The sequence below is a fragment of the Larimichthys crocea genome, chromosome X (assembly GCF_000972845.2).
Source record: "Larimichthys crocea isolate SSNF chromosome X, L_crocea_2.0, whole genome shotgun sequence".
NCBI classification, from domain to species: domain Eukaryota; kingdom Metazoa; phylum Chordata; class Actinopteri; family Sciaenidae; genus Larimichthys; species Larimichthys crocea.
Genome location: NC_040020.1, coordinates 26231277 through 26253860, shown reverse-complemented (window position 1 = coordinate 26253860; position 22584 = coordinate 26231277). Strand labels below are relative to the sequence as shown.

At 41.3% G+C, this 22584-nt stretch overlaps 1 protein-coding gene across 2 annotated transcripts in view; it reads right to left on the bottom strand.

The window, feature by feature from the left end:
• Positions 1-22382, bottom strand: part of LOC104929965 (protein kinase C beta type) — a 39316-nt gene extending 16934 nt beyond the window's left edge. Inside the window, exons 1-13 of one of the 2 annotated variants that reach the window (XM_027282635.1) lie at positions 21820-22382; positions 21233-21264; positions 9224-9306; positions 7411-7522; positions 4720-4848; positions 4177-4333; positions 2731-2865; positions 2477-2573; positions 2215-2358; positions 1947-2120; positions 1757-1848; positions 324-386; positions 68-206 (exon numbers count right to left, since the gene is read on the bottom strand). In XM_027282635.1, coding sequence (XP_027138436.1) covers positions 68-206; positions 324-386; positions 1757-1848; positions 1947-2120; positions 2215-2358; positions 2477-2573; positions 2731-2865; positions 4177-4333; positions 4720-4848; positions 7411-7522; positions 9224-9306; positions 21233-21264; positions 21820-21983 — 1521 coding nt within the window. In that variant the 5' untranslated portion in view covers positions 21984-22382. The remainder of the gene's footprint in view (positions 1-67; positions 207-323; positions 387-1756; positions 1849-1946; positions 2121-2214; positions 2359-2476; positions 2574-2730; positions 2866-4176; positions 4334-4719; positions 4849-7410; positions 7523-9223; positions 9307-21232; positions 21265-21819) is intronic. The other variant, XM_010744616.3, reaches the window with a different exon arrangement.
• Positions 22383-22584: the final 202 nt, after the last annotated feature.

Below are 22584 nucleotides of genomic sequence, written 5' to 3'. Positions count from 1 at the left end.
GAGCCCAATTCAGAAGTTTAAAATGTAAAAAAACACCAATTGACGACCTCGCAACACGTCAACACACCTCTGGAGCGATGTAGTCTGGTGTCCCGCAAAAAGTCTTTGTGGTTATTCCATCTAACATGTTTTCTTTGCACATGCCAAAGTCTGCGATCTTTATATGGCCTTCAGAGTCCAGCATCACGTTGTCCAGCTTCAGATCCCTACAAACAAATACACACATAGGTATCATGGTGTGGTACAGGTATCACTCACATCTGTAATCTCAAGTGACTGTGAACTGCACACACAGACTCGAGCTGATTCACAAACTGACTCACCGATACACGATGCCTTTGGAGTGAAGGAAGAAGAGTCCGATGGCGATCTCTGCAGCATAGAACCTACAATGAAGACAAACAAGCAGTTTATAACCTCATCTTTACCACATCAACATGGAAACACAGCGTGGTGTGTGTTACAGATGGATGATACGAATAAATAATGGGTTTTTTTGTCATTTCTGCTTTATTGGATAGCGGCAGCTGGAGAGATGGATAAGAAATTCAGTGGAGAAAGAGAGAGGGTGACATGCAGCCAAGGACCCACACTGTAATCAAATCCAGGTTGCTGCCGTAAGGACTTTTGGCCTCGATACATGGGACACACACTCTACTAGGTGAGCTACCAGGGTGCCCCATTTTTCTGCTACTTCAATTAAAATAACTCCTTTGATAAAGTTTGAGGTTACATTATTAAGAATTTCAGTTTCAGCACCACAGTGATTACTGTAGTGGTGGGTAAATGCATGTAAAGACAGTTTATGTACCTTTTTAAAAAGGAAAAATAGCATTTATAAACCTGTCTATGATGGTTTACTGACTCCTGAGCATTATATGACATAGTTCAGAGCATAACCTGCCCCTCGTCTGCCGCCTCAACTCTTCTCCTCTCTTGCCCTTTCATCCAGAGTGGCCTCGCTTGGCCGAAATACATGGTGTTATGGAAACAGTGTGATACGTGCAGTGTTTTGACAAGTGGACCTGACCTTGTAATGTGGCAGCAGCGCAACCAGGAAATCAAAATATATAGAAATATTGTCTGACTGATTAACTGCTTTAGTGGCAAGTACTACGTTTTCTGCTGGTGTCATTCTTACTATTTTTTTTTGTTTGGGGATCATTTAATAGTTTTGTAACAAGTTTAGACAGTTAACATTTGAAATCCAATTAATAAAATCATGTACAACTAAATATTGATTGTTGATTACTTAGCCATAATGATTTGCACTTCGCACCAGTGCACAACACGACCACGACATATCAGCAATGTTACCACCAGCATGAATAACAACACTATTTTTGCATCCTCTTAAGAATTGCTCTGTTTTTTTCCCCATTAAATACTTGAGTTTAGTTAAATGCAAAGAAACTTATTAATTATTGGATTACTGCAGGATTTTTACAGCATGAGACAAAAACATGCACAGGGGTCATGTTAGCAGCTAACTGCCAGCTTGTTGTTCGATAAGGATCAATCTAAATGTCTGTCAAACTAAATTACTACATTCTTCGACGTGTTTTGTAATCAGATCAGCTGAAAATGATCCAAGGGCACAGACATTACCACAACTGACAAAGGAGCAGAGTAGATGAGGAAATGTATTAAATTACCAGTAAGAAGAGAAAAGGAAGAGCGACAGCAGAGTGTTTTGCAAGTATGATAACATTGCTACCATTATTCAACTCTTGTCTGGGCTTGTTTGTGTACTCACACAGCATGAGGCTCCTTGAACTTGCCAACCTGTTGGATCTGATACATAAGGTCTCCTCCGTTTATATACTCCATGACGAAGTACAATCGGTCCTAGACAAAGATGAAGTGGTAAGGAAGGAGAGGAGAATAAGTGATCAGTTGTCAGTTCTGTTACGAGCTGTGTTTATGCATGTGCTTGTCTTCGTTACCATGGTTTGGAAACAGGAGTGCAGCTGAGTGAGGAAAGGTGGTTTCCCAGACAGAGCGAGGACTCTCTTCTCCACCATGGTGCACTCCACGTCGTCGTCCTGGATCACCACATCCTTCTTCAGGATTTTGATGGCGTACAACTCGTCTGTGCCCTTCCTCTCAGCCAGCATCACCTGAAGGGAGTCGACAAAATGTTGTTTTCTAGCCCCTAGCTCACATTTAGCACCATAAAAATAAAATAAAAATAACTCTATGAATGTGCATCACCTTGCCAAAGCTCCCCTTGCCCAGAACCATGACGAAGTTGAAGTCCGAGAGCTTGACCCGGTCCTGATTGCCATTGCTGTCGTACTTGCAAACCGAGGAAGAGGAAGAAGAGTCTGTGGGCTTCCCTGGACCCACTCTCGCCCTCTGGAGAGAGAAGATTATGAGGGAAGTATAAATAAGCCTCATATTTAAAAAAACAACAAAACAAGCAGCACAAGTTAAACCCTGTTAAATAATTAAACGCCGTCATTTTGTGCCTTACCTCAAATCTTTGTCGCAGCTCCTCGTTACCATCCTCTCCATCTGGCTGGACAGGAACATTAAAGTATTCACCCTCCTCCTGGGACAGCAGCTTAAACCTAAACCCCAGAATAAAAACAGAGCAATGCCACATAAGATCCAGGATTATTACCAGACTGTGACAATAAATCCCTCTGCCTGTGTTATTTCTGTCTACACCTGTGCAGTTTTTTCCAATTACACACCATCTCCCGTTCCATCATCTTGGCATCTTACCATCCATCTACGCCTTGTTTCTGTAGCTCGGAGATCCCAAAGGACAGAGATCCCATGAAGTCGTTCCTGCTGGTCAAATCCCAGTCCCAGATCTCCACTGAAAGACGGCGATCCTTGTCACTTTCTTTTAGGCTACTAAAAGATGAGAGAAAACGGCAAGGACAGTCAGATGGATGATCAGATGAAGGATTTCTTAAAATAGATAAAAATGAGAACCAAGCCTCATATAGCAAATCCTCATATGTCTCTTTATTTAAACTGGTAAACATCTCAGCAAATGACAGTTTTTCAGGCCTGTGCCTGTTCTAATAGTCACAGCAACCCAGAATAGCTACAAGCAAAGGAAAATAATGGGGACAGGGTCACTCGTATGAGCTCCAGTTAGCTTTGTGCTTTTGTGACTGAAAATGGGGCCAAAAGAATAACTGGAAACCGAACAAGTTACGGTGCAACAACGGCAAAAATAAGTTTGTGGATCGAGCCTTATGCGACCACTGCTAGTCTGCACCTGTCTGGTAAAGGTTTAATATCTGTTATCTCAAAACAAACTGATATAAAAAGGTAAAGACATGCCCCTCTCAACAAAATTAAAAGTCACTGTCGAACGTCTTCAAGCTGGTGGATTCATCATCTCTTTGTGCACGTCACTGCCTGTTACAGTTTAAGGTGGTGCACAAAGTCAAATGATCTCATATCTACCCAGAAGTCAATCCCTTACGTGACAAATACTGTGTAAGAGAGGTGAGGCTTCACTTATCCACATGTTTTGTAGTCCAGCCAAAGTACTGGAGAGACATTTTACAAACCTTGTCCCTCATTATTAATTTTGAAGTCGCCCTTTTTGGCACCACTGGAGAGGATGACATGCTGCACACTCTCCTCCGCCTCTCCTTTAGCTACTAAGATGGAGGGATGCTGCCCCACCCACCTACTGCTCAGTGACTAAGGGACGTTTTGTCCTGTCTAGACCTTGAAAAGATGTGCTACTCAGTTAGTAACTCAAACAAGAAGTTTCAGAATTACTTCCAGTCAAAATTAATCTGTCCCTTTCTTGTCTGTTTTTGTTTGTTTTTTGTCAGTTATACAGTCTGTACCAGTCAGTTTAGTTATTTATTTATCCTGCTATCTTTATTTACCCTGAAAAACAAAACCCGACTTCCTATCCTGCAATACTCCAGGAGCAACATTCTTTTGTCCTTGTGTTTTGTGTTTGGTGGAAAGGGAGGGATGTTTGAGATAAGATTGCATAAGATGCTCCTTCTTCATAGATATCTACTCTGTAAATTAAGTCTTATATGTTTGACACTCTGCAACTCTGCAAAGTGTTTATGTTGTATGAAAATGTAAGCACATGTACTTAGAAATGTAATATACATATATCGGAGAAAACGTGTGTGAAGCCTCAATACTAATCTAAGATATAGTACAGAATGAGAGATGTCTTACAAAGTGAAGGTTTCATTCCAGGTGGGGTTGAGGCAACATTTGATGGTCTTGGTCTTCTGCTTGCTCTCACTCTTTGGATCTGGGACCAGCTTGAGCTTGACGTAAGGGTCTGACAAGCCGTTGGGGTCCATGGGCACCAGGTTTTTAGCCTCTTTGACTGTGAGGGGTTGAGGACATGGTTAAAAAAAAGTGTCAGAAGAAGAAGAGAACATCCCAGGATAATACACACTTTTAGACTGTTTAGTGTTGAAGTCTGGGATTTGTCCTTTCTAGAGGACAGCAGGACATGAACATGTGCCCTAAATAACTCTGGCTACATTTGACAACACTTAACAACAGTTTAGTTTCTGTTCCATAATCAATCCACAGCTGTCTGAGAGAGAGAGAGCTGGCACGTGGATGCACATCCCAGTGGCGATGTGGGTCAATCGTTGGATCATTGATCGACTAATGGACTTTCCAGTTTTAGGCTGATAGAGAGCTTTGAGAGGCGCTTGGTGTGTGTGTGTGTGTGTGTGTGTGACATAAGGAGAGCGCACTCACTGGTGACGGTAAGCGTGCCCTCTGTGATCTGGGCAGAGATTTGGATGCGTCCTCTCCTCTCGGTGTGATCTGTCCCACACAGACTTGGGACGTTGGCAACACACCGCTTGTGGATGTTCATCATACAGTCTGAAGACAGACACACAAAAATGCACAAGTCAAGTAAAGTTAATTTTATTTAAGTAGCCTAAAATCACAACTCTGTACAATGTTTGACAGCCTCAATCCTTAAACCCTCAACTCATCGTAAAGTTGAACTCCAAAGACAAACTGAAAAGCATGGACAGAGATCTGGACTTTAAGTCCCCAAGATTGCAGATCCTACATAACCCATTATGTAAACCTTTCTGCCTCAAACACCAGTTTGTAAGGACGGCTTTCCTTTTCTGGGAGAACCTTCCCATGACTAGTAAACAGATTTTTAGGTGTAAAACTGGTGGAGTGCAGACTACAAGACTGTATTAATTACAAGATTGCTTGCCAGGAGATTGTGATAGTCAATGAGAAAATATGTGACACAGACAAACAAACTCGCCCATAAATGTCGAGGGCCAGAGCCTCCCTTCTGTCGCTTGTGTCCACACGATCAGCTACAAGTGCTTCTTGATTCTGGCGACAGTTAAATTAAAATGTGTTTGACTTAAGCTCTGGAAGAGCTTGCAAAGTAACTGCTCGAAATAGAGGTTTTTGTTACAGATCTTAGAAATATGTAGCACTGATTTTAACTGGCACACAATCCATGTAAGTTTTATATGGTTTTTAGTTTTATAAGTTTTATAATGAAACGTTATGTGATGTGTTACATTTACACACTGTTTATTAAAATCTTTTGTATTACTACATCTTAAAATAATCTCGCACATTTTAATATTCTGCATACTGTGAACTTTTGCATGAAACCTGGTGAACAACAACAATTTTGCATATTCCTGCACAAATTGTACAGCTCTTCATTTTTCAAACATACTGTACATATATTTATATCATCTAGTACTTCCTAGTATCTTCCCTAAATATATGTGCAAATTCCTTGTATCTGAAAACCTACTTGGCAATAAACATAAACATTTTATTGATTCTGAAACAATAAATTAATTTAGTAAGAGTAAGTCAAACTATTAAAAGATCTACCACTACAGTGCTGTGATTTTACAGATGAGTAATCAGGATACAACTTTACTTGCACCTTATATTCTGTTATATATTTTACATTGAGCACAGCTACGCAGGCAAACATAAAAAACAGGTTTATTTCTTCATGGTAAACACTGACATAAAGCATTATGTAATCCCTCAGTCTGTCCACTAGATGTCAGACTGCTCTGATGCACAAAGCTCCACATTTTACTCCACTCACTCGAGGTGGTGCAGAGGTGGAGACTGAGCAGGTAATCTTTTGGTGTCAGTATGTTTCCTACTCCACGGTAAACTCCTTTGATTAATGTATTTCATGCCTCCATCAGGTGGTTACTACCAGACTCCACTCAGCTACACTCTGTATTTAAACTTTTTAAAGAGGGATGACCCAGAACAAAGAAGCATTGTGCAGGGCAGGACAACAAGTTTCATTTCATCATGGCAACAAATCCATAATATATAAATCCCTTGCATGTGTTTGTAACCCTGTTTTAGGTCCTTCGAGTACAAAACCAGCAGAGAGAAAGTTGTATGGACTGGATCCGGAGCAGAACAGGTGAGAAGACCAATGTGGTGTTTTCACTTTGCAACTCCTGCCACCAAGAGTCACATCTCTGAAGTTTAACTGGTGCAAAATAATGAGATCATAACCAAACTGCCCTTATCTCTAACCAGTGATGTATATATAGAGAACCTGAAAAGATGCCAAATAAAAAAAGTCTTAACTGTCATCACATCCTGTATAATAATAGAGTTTCTAATAGTTAATTATTAACCAAAGCAAGTTAATTTCAGGAACATGTCTGCGTTTCCTGCATTTTTATGTGCAGTTTGTTAATATGAAAATAATTTGCAAAAAACACGGAGCTCCTTGTTATATGTTGTTTGCTTAAATGGATTAATATATAACCTTTACTCCATATAACCTAAAACCACATGTATACTTGTGTTAAATAAGCTGCTCTTGTACTTTCAGAGTAACAAAACCATCCTCCCATTTTCTTTTACTTTATGTGTGTATATAGTGACTAAATACAGCTGCAAAGACCAAGTCAAAGTCCATCAAACACTGTGCGCTGCACACAGGTACAATGAGGAACTGTCTACCTACTAAATAATGTTTGTCATGGCTGGAGACAGCAATGCAGAGATGTAGCCCACTTCCTGTTTGTGTCTTTGTTGCCACCAGCAGTTTGCCGTTTTGTGCTTAGTGGGTTGTACAGTGGGTTTTTAGAGTTTTTGGATGAAAGCGGCCGCCGGCTGTAGACAAAGACTGTGAGAGCTGTTAGAATGAATCAAAACAGTAAAGTTGCAGCCCGACAGCTAAACAATGAGCTGAAACTCGCTGTAAAGCTGCATAAAACAGAGGGGAGCTGCAGACTGAGGAGATAATTCTCATCACAACAAGTGACCCCTTTCACACGGCACAGCCGCATTAAAACAGGACAGAAACTTTTGATTGAGTTTACTGTAGTCTGCAACAGCAACCAAAGGTTTGTGCCACATGCAAAAATGTTTTTGAAATCACACACAAAGAGTTATTTGTGTACGTACGGTCACATTTCATTCCCTGGTGAATCAACCCGTAGAGGAGAGAGCCACAGTGGTCACAGAAGGTCGGGCTGGAGTAAGTGTGGACCTTAAACTTGTGTTTACTACGAGGATCCTGCAGAGGTAGAAACACAGAGAGGAGAGGGTACACACTCTTATTTTCAATTCAATATTTTAGTAATCCAGCTGGTTTCAGTACACTTCCCACATCTGCGGTTCTTGAATCAGTTATTTAAAGGGTCAGTTCACACATATGGCATGAAAAAAAACAAAAACGTTCTCACTCAGTGGAATCTAACTATAGCTTTGGTTTTGTTTGCACCCTTTATATCGCCATAAATGTGAAACATTTTAGCCAAATGTGATTGCACTACAATAAAAACGTTTATCATCCACTCTTCTGGGGAGGCTTTTCATGACACTTTGGAGCTTCACTTCAGGGATTTGCTCCCATTCAGTTAGTGAGGTTGGCCTCTGATGTTAGGTGATAAGGCCTGGCTCAAATTCATCCCAAGGGTGTTGTTTGTAGTTGAGGTCGGGTTAAAGTTGCATCATGGCAGTGAATTTCTCCCACAAAACACTGAGAAAAAACTATTTTTTACGTAGTTTGTTTTGTGTGCAGATTAACTGTTATGTTGAAAAAGAAAAGGGTCTGCCATCAAGTAGGAACATCACTAATGTCTAAAATATTGGACGCAGTCTTCCCGACATCTCCCACAGGTTTCTGAAGAGCCGACGCCATCTTGGCAGTCCTGGCTAATCCAAAAACGGACAAAGACGTGGAGCGTGGGTGGACCTGAGGCGGGCTGAATGACAACTGATGAGCTGAAACCAGCCATCTGTGATGGCAACCACCTGTCAATCAAAGCGGCCACACTCTTAATTATGCATAAGTTTAAATCTTAATATAATCTGCACCTTAGTACAGTTGTCATGAGTGTGGAAACAAGCGACCAAAACAGTTTTTTACCAGGCTGTAAACGTGTTGATTTCTGTGGTGAAGTTGGACATTTTAACATGGAGACTTATGGAGACTGACGTGTTTTGTAGCCAGGCTCAAGTGATTGAGAACCTGCAGCCACAGAGGTTGCCGTATCATTTTCTCCAACAGTATTTGGGCGAACTGATCCTTTAAACTATTGGCTGCATTATGACAGAGGGCAAAAATAAAAATATTGAGAGGGCGAGAGAGAAAACTGAGTTTTTTGAGTGAGTTTAAAAGGACGCTCAAAACTAGGACACAACTAAACAGCTTTGGTGATATAACAAAAACAATGAAGAGGGAAGAGTAAGAGATTAATAAATATCAGTCATGTCAAAATCCATGCTGACTCACAAACTGTTTTTGTGTGTAGGTGCGTAGGTGTGTGTGTGTGTGCGTGTGTGTGTAAGTGAATGAGAGATACTGGCTCATTAACCTGAGGCAGCCAGGCGGCACTTTCTCTCTTTACTGACATGTCTCAGTGTGATTTGGGGCTGACAGCTCAGCAGGAGAGAGGACAAGAGGTTGTGTGGTTTGTGTGCCTGTGTGCGTGTGTGTGTGTGTGTGTGTGCGTGCGTGGGTGTGTGTGCATGCAGAAAATACAGGAACTACATGGAAATACACGAACAACAACAGGCAGTGTGCTGACCTTGTGAAACAATCACTAACCATGTGCATAAAAAGAAACATTTACCGTAAACACATGATCTGTTTCACAGTGGATTTATGTTTTTATGTTTTTTTGTTAAAGGTGAATTAAGTGAATAAACAGTGAAAGGTTAAATAAAGTAAGCCGTGCAGTGTTTTCCCATGCAAGTTTGTTTGTGTACTTACATCGGAGGCAGGTCCCTTGTCGGCCCCCGGACATGAAAAGGTGACAAATTCATGACAGCGCTTATGGACCACAAAACAGCACACTGTGGAGGGAGAGGAAAAAACATAGTCAACTAAGGGTTCCTTGTAATGCCATATAAGGCGACACACAAGCAACAAAGAAATTAATCGATACATCAGATTATTTGACGTTAGTCATTGCACAAAAGCCGTCCCATATCTCAGCAGTTCCCATTCGCTCCTTACTTTCTGCCGACATCTATATTAGGTTTAAATACTTCAGTTCAGATGATTTTATCTGTGCGTGCCACGTGGTGGGATATCTCATAATCACATCAATCACGTAAACATCAAAAGCTGCCACAGGAAACTTCCCACAGCTCCAAATGGCAGTGGGCTCCACGCCTGGTGATTTGACTGCTTGAAGTTCTGCTGAAAATCAATTCATTGTGTAGTGACTGAGAAACAGCCTGCACACACTCAGCCTAATGTAACACATGGTTGCTGATCCTGATCTTGTTTAGAAACTTAAAAGACAAAAAAAAATTAAGCTTAAGATCAATGGATGGACGCTCACGCACACAAACAATAGGTAGGTTTATGGAGAAAGCATGAGACAAAGTGTAGTTTTCTCAGTTCATGACCACCTTAGTCTGTCAACAGAGGGGAAATACGTCAAAACTGTGACATTAAAAATTCCTCTGAAGATGGATGGCTGGTTGAACTGAATGTTTATAAAATGACTAATGTTCCAAGCTGCATTCTTGAAGCTGATGATTCAAATCATTGGTCAGGGAGCCTTGAGTTTCATCGTTTCTTACCCGAAGCATCATACCACAGTAGACTGTGCGATAAGAGCTGGCAGGCTACAAAGTTTAGTAAATCTTCTCTCCGTAAATGGATGAAAAACAACTAAAGTTTGGTGCTTTCTTATAGAGTAGACGTTTGCTTTTCAGATGCTTTACGATGAACACGATAGAGCAGAGACACAACACAGACACAATAAAGCCTCATGTGGTTGTCAGACTGTTTGTGAGATATAAACTGTAAAAACAAAATGCTTAATTTCATAAAAGGGAACAAAAAAAAAAAATCATGTGGGGATTCCTGTTTATTTGCAGTTTACATGTTATGTGGACATTTCACTTTTAGGTATCAAAATTTAGACCCTGACTGAAAGAGACAGACAGGCTCGTCTAACTAAGCCTGGATATAAAGTCAGAGGATAGTGGAAAATGTACAACACAATTTCCCTATGCCTGAGCTGATGAATGTTTTTTTTTTTTTCCGAACAACAGTCCAAAACTCAAATACACTTATTTTGCTCTGATGGAAAACAAAACAAACAAAAAAAAATCAAGCAAATTATTAATATCTAAGAATCTAAAATCAGTAAAAGTTTCACATTTTTGCTTGAAATCGTCGCCATTTTCTGTGGATCAGATAATCAGCTTTACACTTCAGTGAAGTTCAAAATGTTAGAGCCCTTTTCTCATAACTGCAGGTTCAATTTATAGATCACCGTTTCTCAAACTACAGTACGGTACGTGTACCACTGATGGTACTGTATGCGGCCTCCCTGTAGTTGTACTTGGAGGAATCTTTAACAACATCTAATACTGTTAAAATACTCCAATATGTTGAATTAACTAAACTATAAGATCGCTGAAAAGTGTCGAAATGCTGGTTCTTGGAGTGCTGAATATTTTCTGAGGTGGTACATGGTGTAAAAAGTTAAAGAAAGACTAAAAGAAATTACATTATCTTTATTTAGAATCATGGATAATTTATAAATAACAAATATCTACACCTAACAAAGACGATATCAGTCGTCTAATTTACACATGCAAACAGCAGACACTTTATGTAGATGTTAAGCTGAAACAATTAGTTCAGTCAGAAAATGACTCAATCATCAATTCTGAGTCATTCTTTAAAAAAAACACCAAACAAACATTTCCTTGTTCAAGACTGTGAGGATTTGATGCTTCTCTGTTTTACACATTTTAAAATTTTAAATGACAGAGAAAGAATGTCAAACTTTTTCAATGTTCTCTGACATTTTAGACACCAAACACTTTATCAAGAAAATTAAGCTGCAGCTTAATAAATATAAAAAAAATGATTGCAGCCTTTGAGTACAAATGAGTTTAAAGCTTTCAGTGGGTGGAGAACGTGTGTTTAGCCATCTGCTATTAGACATCCTGTAACAGAGCTGAACTGAGATCAGATCATCAGCCAGTAAACCTTTAAACTGCACACACGTCCGTGAGTTTGTCTCTGAGTCAGATGGACCACAAAGTACAATCCATGCCTTTAAAACTTTGATCAGTCACGTCCTACAGTCGAAGACGTGAACATGACCAACAGAAGAACTGCATTTCGATATATAGGGCAGATCAGTCTTCTCTCCTGCAGCCCGGCTTTGTGGTTTAGCCTCATATCACTGGTGTATTTTTAGCTGCAACCAGCAGCTATACAGCTTCACGCTCTGTCGGTTGGTCAGTCAGTCGGTCCACATACATTTCCCCTGCTCTTTGTGGCAGCCGCAGTTTTTGCCCTAGGAGGCTGAAATTTGACATGGAGGTCAAGTGTTTGTGAGCTTCTGTGTGTGTGTGTGTACGTGGTTGCAGCAAATTTGAGCTTGTTAAATAAAAATTGAGGGTGGTGCTGAATTAAAGCACTTCCCCTGAACAATGACTTGCATTTAAATTTAAATTGAGACATCAGTGTGATTTCAGTGGCCGACATGATTGTAAAACACAAACACACACACGTCGCAACAGCAGCCACAAACACACAGCAGTAGAACAAACACACACAGACACACAGACACACAGACACACACACACACACACACACAGGGTGACATTACGCTCTGGTTTAATCTTAATTATTCACATTCTCGTTACATTTTCATGAGGCAGTGTAGCAACTGGCTGCACTACGGCTGGCTCCACTGCTTTCTAGCAGTTAAGCAACAGAGTGCTTGTGTTTGTTTACGTGTGTTTACGTGTGTTGGCGAGAGGGTGGGTCACATCCGTGAACACACAGACAACCTACACATACAGTAAATTTGCAGCTTTAAGTCGAAGTGCGGACAGATACCGACATAGCAGTTACTCAGCGTGAAGATTGTTGTAACTCCTGTCCATCTGTAGCGCTGCACAAATGAACAGACAGACTGCGAGGAGAGTGACCGAAGAACAAAAAAAAGGGAAACGCAAAGAGAGAAAGAAGAAACAATGAAGAAGAAATGAAGTCAAACAGAGAGACGGAGATCGACTGTGTGTGTGTGTGTGTGTGTGTGTGTGTGTGTGTGTGTGAGTGTGCGTGTGTGGGCAGGAAGGGATGGGGGCACAGCTGGGTTTGAGGCAATGTGAGGGGGTGGAGAATTCATTTGTGTGTTTGCAGTGTGTCAGAAAAGACACGAATCAGAGAAGTGGAGCAACAGAAAACGCGGCGAAGGATGCAGTCACACTTTTTGAGCTCTTTGTTCATAAATCTGCTCTGTCACCGACACACACACACACACACACCTGTGCACGTACACACACACACACACACACACACAGAAAACTGAAAAGAAGAAGACAGGCCTAGTGACCTGCCGAGGAGGTCTTTGCTCTGTTGCCTAGCAACCAGGCTGAGCCCTACAGTCAAGTCCACACACACACTTTTTTTTTTTTTTTTTAGTCCGACTGACAGCGATAACGGCGAATCAGAGCCGATCCAAAAAAGATCCACCGCGACTGAACTGCCAAGGACGACAGCGTGGCCGACAGTTTCACATCAACAGGATCACAAGGAAGTTCCCTCCATCTTGGATGATTACCGGTCCAACAAACCACAGACGGAGGCACTTGTGATCATCGTTCAGGCCTCAACAAGCCTGAATAAACTGAAACACTGAGATTCATCCCTGCTACTCGAGAGCTCTTCAGAAGACTAATGCAGCGCTCACGTCACATCTTTTAGACCGTGATTACAAGCAACTGAGGAGTGAAAAAAATAAAAAGGATACATCAGGAATATCATGAATTTCTAAAAAGCGGCAATGTCTCCCACTTGGTGAAAAGAACGGTCAATAAACTGTTGGCAAAACCTCCATCCATCTCCATCATTATGTCTAAATAAAATCCAATATTAACACTAAATCAATCGATTCTGCTCATTTAAAAAAGGAGCTATAAACAGCTTCTCTGTGACACAACATAACAGTGAAAAACAATTTGAGGTTACTTAAATCAACAATATTCATTTGTTGTTTTAAGCCACTTGGCAAACATTGACCTTTCATCACCTTTTACATCGATAAGAAACATTTCTATCCATCCATTCATTTGGATCCTTGTTTATATCCACCAATATTAACTCTCTTTAAGGCTCTTTAGCCACTAAATGCTGCACTTTGTTCACCAGCTTGCTGCTAACTTTGTCTGTTTATGTGCTTAAACAGGTAGTGTACGTCAGGTTAAAGAGCTTTAAGAGCAAACACACACCTAGACTATCGGTACCAAGGACTTCAAGTAATTAGATCACTGATGTCCACTTGAATAATCTCTTTCAGCATCGACACAACAGAAAAGTCCACACGCTACATCACCTACTCCTCGTGTTTGTGTTTGATACCAGCCTGATATCTGATATCAGCCGCTAGCTAGCATTAACTACCCGGCAGGCAGCAACAGACTGAACAAAGTTACACAGTGCTGGGTCAACCTCCTCTTGATAAGCTGAACAAACACAAACCAGCAGCAGAGTCTTTTATTCAGCGTTCCCATCTGTAGATGTGATTATTAAAGTCATGCCAAGATAACTAGAGCCGGCTAGGGTAGATACAATGTTGCAGATAATGATGATTACTATTTATTACAACCTTTTTTTGAGTGTTGTAATAACTAACATCAGTCTTTCACTGTTTGTTTTGGATAAAGCAAACCTAAATGGTGCGCTCTTATTTTGAAATGAAGGCAATAAGAGTACCGCGTTGTGTGATCATTTACATGATTGGCTGATGTTCAGGACTGTATCCATGGCTACAGTCGAAGAAACTTTTCAAATGTAGTATGTTAGTAATGTTAGTATTTTCATTACTAAAAAAGGAGGAAGAAAATGTCTTCACATCTGAAATGTGTGTTTAACCGACAACTAAGCAGTTAAATCTGACTATTCATAATCTGAGAAGTAAACAAGCTGTAACTTTCAAGCATTTGACAGATGTGTTGGGGGTTTTTTACAGGTGGTGCTTAAAACAAAAACCCACATAAATTATCATTTCAAACCTGAAAAACCTGAAGACAAGCTGTAACCTAGAACGACAGGACAAACCGCATGTTCCACATTTCCACCAACGATTTTTTTTTGTAATTGCCAGTCAAAAAGGGGGCTTAAACCTCCTGACTGAGTAATTATGTCAGAAAACACACTGAAGGAGTTGTCAAGTTCTGGGGAGTTCCCTGCAAGAACGCTAAAGGGTGCTTGTTCGTGTTGCAAAAGAAAAACGGACGACAACCAGCAGCTTGCGCTATTTATATGACGTGCAATTTGCACTGACAGAGTTTGGGTGAGATCCTAGAAAGAGAGCCTGTGTAGCACTATATAGCGTACAAAGAGAAATGAGGGTTAATGAACTTTGTAAAACGAAGCAAAGCTGTTTGTTTATGGGCAACACACAGGTGAAGTCATCCACCACCTATAAAACTTCTCTTTAAAAACATGTGATGATCTAAAAAGTCTTTGCACTAGTGACCGTCAGAGAGACCAGGTCCGACTTTGTCAGATTAGTCACCCAAATCATAATTGTCTCATAAACAGCGTCCCTGCGTTTAAACATAATCTGACTACCTTGTCCACACTTCTCCTCACAGAACTGAGCTGCATACAGTGAAGAGGATTAATGGGACTTTACAATATATAACATGCAAAGCGGTTGTGACTTTACCTGGGACATCAGCAAGTAAATCACTGGTACTGATTAATCAGTGTAAGGAAACCATTTGCTTGTTTTTATTGGTTCAACTTGTCAATTTGAATTAATCATCGATAACTCACTTCAGGTAAAAATATATCTATCAGCTGGTTCAAGTGTCCTGTGTTGTATTTTTGTAAATTAGTTTGGGTTTTTGGACTGTAAGTAAGACACATTAAGTAAATCAAGGAGAAAATAAATCAGCCTCTATAAAAAACTATCATTAGTTGAAGCCTTATCTGTCAGTAAACTGACTGATGTAAATGCATCCTGATGTAAGTTATAGTTACTGCTACTGTGACATTCATGTGGTAAAACAACCTAGTTCTCTCTCTGTACTTAAAAGCTTTCCGTTCTTATTGTGGACAGTGAATATGGTTCCCATGTGACTTCACAGTTACAGAGCTTACTGTCACAGTTACATATAACGTATGCAGATCACATTTATGGTTTTTAAGGGCCTTTACCTAATACTGGCTGTTAGTAAAAACTCAGATGTGTTTCTGTATTTTACTACAAAAAACTAAACTGCTACACACCGCGATGCTGCTGTTTACCAGTACAGAGCACACTGATGACTGTGTATTCTCTGACTGGAGGCCTGTTTACCTGGGTCCAATACCCAACACTGATAATCTGTCTAATCCTAAAAATTATATCCTTTTAAAATCAGACTGAAACCCAGAAACTGCTTCATTCATTCATTCAGCATCAATCTCTCCCACAACATTCGATAGTTTTCCAGATAAATTAACATCCGGTCAGCCATCGTGTCACAATCTGCCATTTTTAGATCAGTACTGCCGTCTTTAAAATTCATTGTGAAGGAGCTGAATGAGTAGCAGCCACTGCACTGTGGAGTACACGCATATCTGTGCTTGTTTTCTTGGCCAGTGCAATCAATCTATCTTATAATCAATATCTTAGACTGGCATGCCTGTAGTCCAATCAGTAACAAAGATACTACAGATCAGTCTATGGTCAGGATCAGTCAACCACACCCCACAACATTCAATATCAATTACAGACTTCAATCTCTGAGATCATTTGTCCCTTTAGTCTTTAAGGTTGTAACAGTCTGGACACAGAGGGATGATAAGCTCCTACAGTTGCTCAATATTGGCATATGATCTTTCTTATTTCTGCTGTAAACACTGTTGACAGGCAGATTATGTCAGTTTTAAGTCGTGGCCAGCGAGGCATTAAGTGGAAGATCAGTGAAAATCAGAGGCCTCCTCAACCAGGCAAAGAAATTTCTCGCTCTAGTCAACTTTTGGTGGAGTTATGAAAGCAAATATAGGTCAGAAATGACACACCTGCAACAACCCAAAACGAGGATATAGTGTGATAAAACGCTTTCAGCTCAGTTGAGATTATACATGCAAGTCACTGCTTTTCACAAAATCTTTTGCAAATTGTGAAAGATTCCCGAACTGTCTACTGAAAAAAGACAGAAAGAAATATCCTATATTGTTGTGACTTAACGCTCTGTGCTACTAAACTGTAATGACAGCAGACTGTCTGGATGTGGAAGAACTGAGATGTGTTTAAAATCTTATTTTTCTTAAGATTCAGGCAGTTCATCATCCATTCGCATGTAATGACGGTTTAATAATCGTGAACGTTAAAGAAAAGGGAACACTTTGTTGTTATTTATAGGTTATTATGCAGTGGTTTTACTGGTCTGGCCCACTTGAGATCAAACTGGGCTATACGTGTCCCATAAACTAAAATGGATTAGATGAACAACACATGAAATAGGATCACTTTGGTCTCAACAACTATTAGATGGATTACCATCATATTTGCTGCAGACATTAATCGTCTCTTTTACTGACTTTACTGACTGTGATTTTACTTAAGTTTTAATCTAATTCTCATCTGTCTCAGCTGGACTTTGTGCTTATTCTTAATTAGCAAATGACTGAACGCGGTTAACATCATGCCAGCTTCACACCAGAATGTTAGCATTGTCAGTGAGCGCATGTTAGCATTTTACTCAAAGCGCCACAGAGACGGTTAGTTACAGGTTCTTGGACAAATCTAAAGTATCGGACAACTTTGTGATTTCTGCTCTGAAGCAAAGACACTTTGAGGCAACAGGTATTTTGACATTTTGACCTGTTACAGTAGGAAAAGCACAGGTGTAAATAATAAAATATATGGTGGTTAAATGAAGCGACAACCTCTGTGGGAAAAACCGCAGTTCCTCAAACGTCCACTCGAGGCTGGCTACAGAACGAGTCAGTCTCCATAATCCCCTATGTTCAAATGTCCAACTTCACAGCAGAAATAAACATGTTTACAGCCTGGTACAAAACACAGCTTTGGTCTCTATAGCGAATTTCCTTATTCAAGACAACTGTTCTGAGGCTGAATTTTTTATTATCTCACCAATTTAAATTATATTAAGTTATGCATAATTAACAGCATGGCTTCATTTGGCTTCCAACCTCCGATGATCTACATCTTTGCCCATTTTTAGATTAGCCTTGACGGCGGCCAGAGCCAACAGACTGATCTTCAAAACAGCTCTTCAGAAACCTGTAGGTGACGAATATATTCTTTATATTGTCAGTGGGTTGAACTTCATTTATCTGTTTTAGTTTCCTCGTATTGTGTATGCTGGCTCACTGCCACAGCTTCTGGGACACTTAAATATAAAACAGAGTCATGTTACTAGTAACTCCTGTGCTTTTCATACTAGGACAAGACCTTTGTAGAGATGCAATAATGCTACCAAAGGCTAGTTTCTTTTCAGTATCTCTTTAATATCTAATAATATTTAATATGCTGAGCTCGTTTTCAATGTGGAAATAAAAGGAACACTTTCTTTCTTTCTTTCTTTCTTTCTTTCTTTCTTTTCCTCATCTAATCTGATATAACTAAAAAAGAAACTTGACCTTAGTCCAAACATTGATCAGACATCTGAATCTCTCCACAGCAGGAAATTAGGGTTACTTCCTCTTTTTGCTGTCAGTACACACACACACACACACACACACACACACACACACACACACACACACACACACACACAGGTGTGGATACACACATATAGATGGACACTAATGAAAGAAAAGCTGAAGGCAGGAAAGAAAGAAGAGAAATCTTTACTGGCAGAACAGGTATTCAAAACACACCCACGATGAGAAGACACCTTTGTCACACAAACACACATGCATGTTCAAAATCATCTGCCCTACATGCCAGAACAAGTCTACACCAGATTACTGACATTCCTTCTGACCAAGTAAAGAGTGACTCCCTTCTTGTTTCCCTAGGTAGCTTTAATACTGTTGCCATAATCCTCGCTGTTTCTTTATCATAATTCTCCATTTTCTGTCATGTTAGGTAAAAGAATAGAAAAACATAGTCACACATTTCAAACTGAGAGCACTCGCACTGTTTTTCACTGTTCTAAGGAGGAAACATTTCTTTTGTTTAAACAAACTGTAGTTAAACGTGTAGTTAAGACCTATTTCAAAGTTAAATGTTGAACTTTCGAACCAGAATTTCTTCAGTTTTAACATCTTATGACCTGCAAGTCACCATATTAATGCTTACTGCTGCAACACGTTCAAACAAACCTCACCATTGAGCCTTAAAGTATATTGTTAAACCCCTGAAGAACCTTGCCGTACACCAGATAGAAGTAGAAAAAGTCCTCAGAGCCCACGGTAACATCTTCAAATTTCTGGTCAACAAACTCAAATTACTCATCTTACTTTGATAGACAACAAACAAAACCTTAAACCACATTAAAAAGGAGCAAGAAATTGAACAAATTGAACCCATTTGACCTGTAAGCCACCAAATCAACACTTATATACACTGTACATAAGCAACCTTACAACCTTCTCTGAACTACACGCCTTCGGCCTGCTCCTCATTAAATCAATGCTTACTGTGTATTTGAGGTGAAGATTAGTTTCACATAATTCCCATTTACTAATTATCATGGGTGGAGGAGGGATCAAAATGTTTAGGGGGGCTTATAAATATGAACATTGACACAATTTGAGATACAATCATCAAGATGTGATGGTTACATGTCATTTAATTCACTTTTCAACCACCTTTAAAAAAAGTATTCAGTTACTTTTATTGCACCCTGCATTTATTGCAAGCTAAACTAAATTTAGAGCAGCGACTAACTATTTTGTTAATAATTAACCTGCTGATTAGTTTGGCAGTCAAGTAAAAGTGTCTATAAAACACTAGAAACAAAACGATCTACATATCAATATTCTAGAGCACTAAATGACTTAACAACAGCAAGAAACCCCAAATATATTAAATTTATTATGATGCAAGACCAAGAAAAGCAACAAGTTTTTCCATCTGAGACAGAAACTTGCTTGAAAAATGACGATAAATCAACTATGATTAACTGACTGAGGACGCCTGTGTGGACGTCCACTGCTGCACTACAACCAAGCTGTCCCAGAAAAGTAAAGAAATAAAATGGACGCTTGTTTTTTGCACTTTATGTACGTACATGCTTGTATATCCTGTTCTTGTTAAGCAGTCACACACATACACTCTGTTCCATGAACGCATGAACGGTTGCTGAAATACAAATGAGCTCTTTTTCTTGCCGTCAGGTCACCACCGTGTTTTCTAATGCGCATGTGTGGACTGTGTCTACATACAGTACGCCAGATTGTAGTATTTGTGGATAAGTGTGCAAATCTGCTGTGTGCGACTGCAAGTAAGACTGTTAAGTAATCTGAATTCAAACAACTTAAGCCTCATTTATTCTCCAATTTAGCTCCATGACAACTGAGCTGGTAAGTGCTCAAAGTGTCAAAGCTCAGCGCTAAACTAGATGCCTACCTTTTGACCTGTAAATCACCAAATCAGTGCTCACAGTGTAGTTTTTTTTTTTTTTATTGATTAACTTTCTATATAATCAATGTGAACAATGATCACTGTCTCACAAACAACCCTGACAACACTTTGTAGTATAAGAGCCTGTCTTTGAATTTAAGAAGTTATCAGTTAACTGTTGGAAACTGACCACGAAACCTGACCTGACAGCAGCTCTACCTGTGCAAAGCTCTGATTGGTTAGTGTGTGTGTGTGTGTGTGTGTGTGTGTGTGTGTTATCAGCACACACAGACTAGCTCACTGCAGACCAGGAGGCTTGTGTGCGCTCACTCAAGCATATAAAGTGTTAAATTTTCTCTACCCCCAATGTATTTCCTGTATCACCACCAGAGCTGTTGACAAGCCTCAGGAGATGAAGGGACTTTTTTTTTTTCTTCTTACAGCTAATATAATTACACAACATTGCACAACTCGTCCAAATCAAGAAGTCTTAAGCAAGAGTGAAATGTGGAAACTTTGGTCATTTTTCTGTCCTTAGCCTCAAATAGCCGGTCACATGACCGGAGCCAAATAAGATGAGGTGGGTGTCTGAGATGGATCAGTGAAGAGGAGGAAGTGATACTGCTAACAGAAGGGCAATATTTGCTGCAGTACAGTAGCATGCATGTGATTGAGGGGTGTCACTATGTTGCAGCAACGGCCTTTCTGTGAAACCGTTCTGTGCAGAGGTCCGTGTCTAGACACCCACCCGCCACCAATCATGATCGGCGCCCACCCACCCGTCCACCCACACACACACACACACAAAAACCCACTATTTTACAACTCAAAATCAGTTGTCAGGCTTGAGAAATCTAACTTCCTAGTCTGTCTTCCTCCCATTTCTCCTTGGCCAAAACCAGACAGCTCGGCTTTCAGCACTTCGCCGACTCTTCTACTCTTACATCTCCTGCCTGAGCCTCTTCAGAGTATTCTCACTCTCATTTATCACTGTTGGCAAGCACCTGCTTTGAGTTTGACACCTGCCTGCCAACACCAACACACTGTCAACGAGAAAGAGCCAACAGGTCACTCTTAACAGTGTGCAGACCAGCAGCGGGCCCCTTGAATACAACAAACACGCTCCTTCAGACAGTGAACATCCGTCCACACACCCACAGACATATGCAAGCAGAGGAATTTATGAATGAGCCGCTGCTTCTTACCTTGGCACTGGAATCCCTGTTTCCCAAAGCCCCTGTGGACAGAAAGCAGAGATGTGAAATTTGGGGAGGGAGGTGGGGTGGGTGCACAGACAATGACGCCATGTACACACACACACACACACACATATCAAATCACACATGAACACCTTCACACACACACACACACAGCTGCAGCAGCAGCAGCAGCAACAGTGGGGCCCTGTGTCTCCAGCTGCATTCCTCCACCAGACCTCCAGTTTCAGAGATGGGTGTCGGGGGGTCGATGCGGTAAACGCCGAGCAGAAGAGACTGCTCTGCGGCTACCAATAACGCACCCACCCCCTTCTCTCTCCCTCTCTCCCTCTTCTCTGTTAGGCCTGGTTATGTTGTCGCATTGTGGAAAACTGAGGGGGGGACTGCGCGTCGCAGTGTTTTTGACAATGACAATGAATGAAACACTGCGGTTGACACTGAGGGAAGGAGGCCGATCAGACCCGCAGCAGCAGCAGCAGCAGCAGCAGCAGCAGCAAGTGAATCACCTGTGTCCTTTCAGCTCACACACGCGCACACACACACACACACACACACACACACACACACACACTCACCAGATGAAGTCCGTGCAGTGGCTGCAGAAGGTTGGCTGCTTGAAGAAGCGCGCGATGAACTTGTGGTTCTTCACCTCGTGCACATTCTTCTGGCGGAGGGCTCCCTGACGGGCGAAGCCGCGCGCACTCTCCGGTGCCTCTCCGTCGCTGCTGGGGTCAGCCATCTTAACGAGGAAGCGGCGGCGGCGGCGGCGGCGGCGACGGCAGCGGTCCGAGAGGAACGACGCGCGGGGTGAGGAGAGCCAAGTGAGATAGGGAGAGACGATGGAGGCAGGCGGGGGGAGAACGAGTTGCGGTGCATGTGCCTCCTCCTCCTCCTCGTTCTCCTCCTCCTCCTCCTCTTCCTCCTACTCCTCTCCTCTCCGCCCCGCTGACCGCCCTCGGTGTCGCTCGTGCTGCCGGTGTTTTTGTCGGTCTGCGTCCGAGCTCGCGCTCAAGCTGCTGCTGCTGCTGCTGCTTCTTCCGGCGGCTCCCCCGGGACGCTGTCACCAATGTGTTGCTGCTTACAACTCTCTCTCTCTCTGTCTCTCTCTCTCTGTCTCTCTCTCTCGGTCTGTCTGTCTCTCTGTCTCTCTCTGTCTCCCTCGCTCAGCTGTCAAAACTACCACATGTGTGTACGTGCGTGTGTGCGCCCGCGCGCGCGCACGCTGGCAGTTGTTTACGCGTATCAACACCTACAGCACGAGCTAAACCACAACGGTATAATTTCCATAGATTATGACATCAGATATTCAAACACGTTTTCACTGCACTGGAGATCAAACA